Raw genomic sequence first — 2,500 nt, forward strand, 5'->3', positions numbered from 1 at the left:
GTAACCTGGAAATGACTTACAAGTTCTTTCAGTGTCGTAAAGTTCAAGGTCTCCTTCATTGATCCAAACTGAGCCACAAATCCATTGCTTCCCTTGTCGTATTTGAAGGGCAGATGTCTGAAGGAAGGGCCCCCTTCAGGTGCTTTGACTGTCAGCACAAATTCTTTACTGACTGTTCCTCGACGGACAAGGAATGTTCCGGTATTCACGGTGGATAAAAGCATCTCCTCGGCTTCCTGAGTTGTGATTTTGTTGTAATAGTATTGCACATTACTCATCTAAAACCAGAGGAATTTATAATTAGGTCCTGCTCAATGTAGAGGCATAGCTCGTGAGATATACATGCATGTTTGGGTGAATGCACGAACTAATAGCCAGAGAATGAAGGCTTGGCGAACAAACGAACGAAGAAAGGAATCAGAGGTGACAAAGTGAAAATATAGGTCAATAGAAGCTAGGATCGGCGAATAATATGCCCAAAGATACGTGGCTATTTAAATTCGCGGCTGAGTGACGATTAAAAAGTGCACCTGCTTCGTGTGTCATTTGCGCTTATGTAACCTGCAGACTTCTTAACTGTTATACAGTAATACTACTGAGCTCAATCACAGCATATTTATCAAGAGAAAATTAAAGGCAGAAATACTCTACACATCCGACAACATTGGATGCTGTTGGCTAATGATGGTCAGAGTGTACGTATGTGTTTTTGAGGGCTCTAAAGTAGGGGGAACTTTGCTGCCGTCTTGTTCACATTTGTTTTTATCAACACACGAATTTGCTTTCAGAAAGCATCATGCTATTTACAAATTGGCTTCAAAAGGTAAAAGAACTTGTTAAACTTAGTTAAGGACGGTGCCTAGTATTGTTATTGCGCATACGTTCTGCGCATCTCGAGATACTCGGGTTTCCTATCGGTGATGCTTACTATAATACAGTGAAATTTTGGCGCGGTTTAAAACTATCCGGAGATAGTAGATCTTAGTAAGTACTATTGGTATCCAAAAAGAAAATTGGGCGTAGCCATGCATTTTTGAGAGATAATTAAGCTTCAATGTGAGAAAGAACGCCATACATTGCTTTGTATTTTAAAGCTTTTTACATATATTATTCATCAATTATCTTTGAAAAATGTGTGGTTACCCTCAATCTTCGTTTTGGATTTCAATAACACTTTTTAAGATCTACATTTTCTGCATAATCATAAACCGGGGCAAAAATACCTTTGAATTAGTAGGCACCGTCCTTATATGTTTAAGCCTTTAGTTTAGTAATTCCATTCTTGTAAATTCTCGAACTTTCAAATTTTCAAAGATAGCTCATTATGCAATGCACTGTCAGTATTTAGTAATTTCAATAATCACTGTAGTAACTGATTAGAAAACGATAGCTTTGTGGTTATATCTGAGGCAAACAGTAAAGAGAGATTCCCCTATTGGCCTCCTCGTCATCGACGTAAAATAAGCACAACCAAAGAGTCACCGTAAGGATCAACCAAAGAATCACTAAAAATACTGACCGGAGATGGAGATTTCTTTTTTTCTTGTCGGTTTCCGAGATCAACTTGAACCATAAAATCTCCTTCGTTGTCCGACATATCAGGGATTTCGTCATCATAGGCAACATTGAAGTAATGTTTTTCTGAGCGACAAATATCCTTCATGGACACCTCTCTTTCGAGAATGTTCTTCTGGCTCTCCTTTCGGCCCATTACTGACCTTTGCTGGATGGAGAAATGGAAAAATACCGGCTTACGGCGCCTGAAATGAAATAGCAACACACACTTAGGAAAATTACGTTTAGAGCATGGCCGTGGGGAAATCGATTATGCTTTTAAAGGTGTATTTCTTGCTTCTGTAAATCTGAGTTCCTTTGAAAACTATGGTGTATTTGCAGTAAAAGATATTTGAAAGAATACTGAAAGCAAAGTACATATATATAGTTCACTTAAGTCTTCCTTTAGTCTTTTAAGTCGACGGACTCGGGCTTTCAAAACCTTCTCTTATAAAACGATAAAAACCAAAAACACTTGAAATAATGAAAAACAGAAGGAGTGGTTTCCTTTTCCATTTCCCGATATTAAAATTGACGCGTTCAGCGTGTTATGCCAGAGACTGTTTTCTTTTTGCTTAAATATCAGTAGATGACCTGTCTTCAAATTAAAGCAACAGATGGACTGATACCTAGTGAATGGCCTTCAACTGAGAACAGACTACACTGATTTCATGACAGCTTCAACATTTCGCGATTGGCCTGAAAAACCCCGCGCTTCGTGTTCCACATCCAATAAGAGGTGAAACAGTGCCACAAAACAACAAAATCATTGGTTAAAAGAAGAAAAATAATCGGGCTGCATGTGCGGCACGATTTTAGCTCATATTCTTGCGATACTCTGTACAACAACGACGGGAGGTCAACAAAGACAACTTGGCAGACAAATGTCAACATTTCTCAAACCACTCGTACCCTATTTATTATATTTTTGGATATTCGCCCGTAC

The 2,500-nt window shown here is 38.6% G+C and overlaps 1 protein-coding gene across 1 annotated transcript in view; it reads right to left on the bottom strand.

The window, feature by feature from the left end:
• The window catches only part of LOC138058232 (protocadherin Fat 4-like), a 56,416-nt gene that overhangs the window by 1,073 nt on the left and 52,843 nt on the right, over positions 1 to 2,500 (bottom strand). The window contains exons 35-36 of the mRNA XM_068904130.1: positions 1,520 to 1,760; positions 1 to 278 (exon numbers count right to left, since the gene is read on the bottom strand). The exon at positions 1 to 278 is cut by the window's left edge and continues 1,073 nt beyond it. Of these exons, the coding sequence (XP_068760231.1) occupies positions 1 to 278; positions 1,520 to 1,760 (519 nt within the window). The remainder of the gene's footprint in view (positions 279 to 1,519; positions 1,761 to 2,500) is intronic.

Source organism: Montipora capricornis, chromosome 7, assembly GCF_036669925.1.
Source record: "Montipora capricornis isolate CH-2021 chromosome 7, ASM3666992v2, whole genome shotgun sequence".
Lineage (NCBI taxonomy): Eukaryota > Metazoa > Cnidaria > Anthozoa > Scleractinia > Acroporidae > Montipora > Montipora capricornis.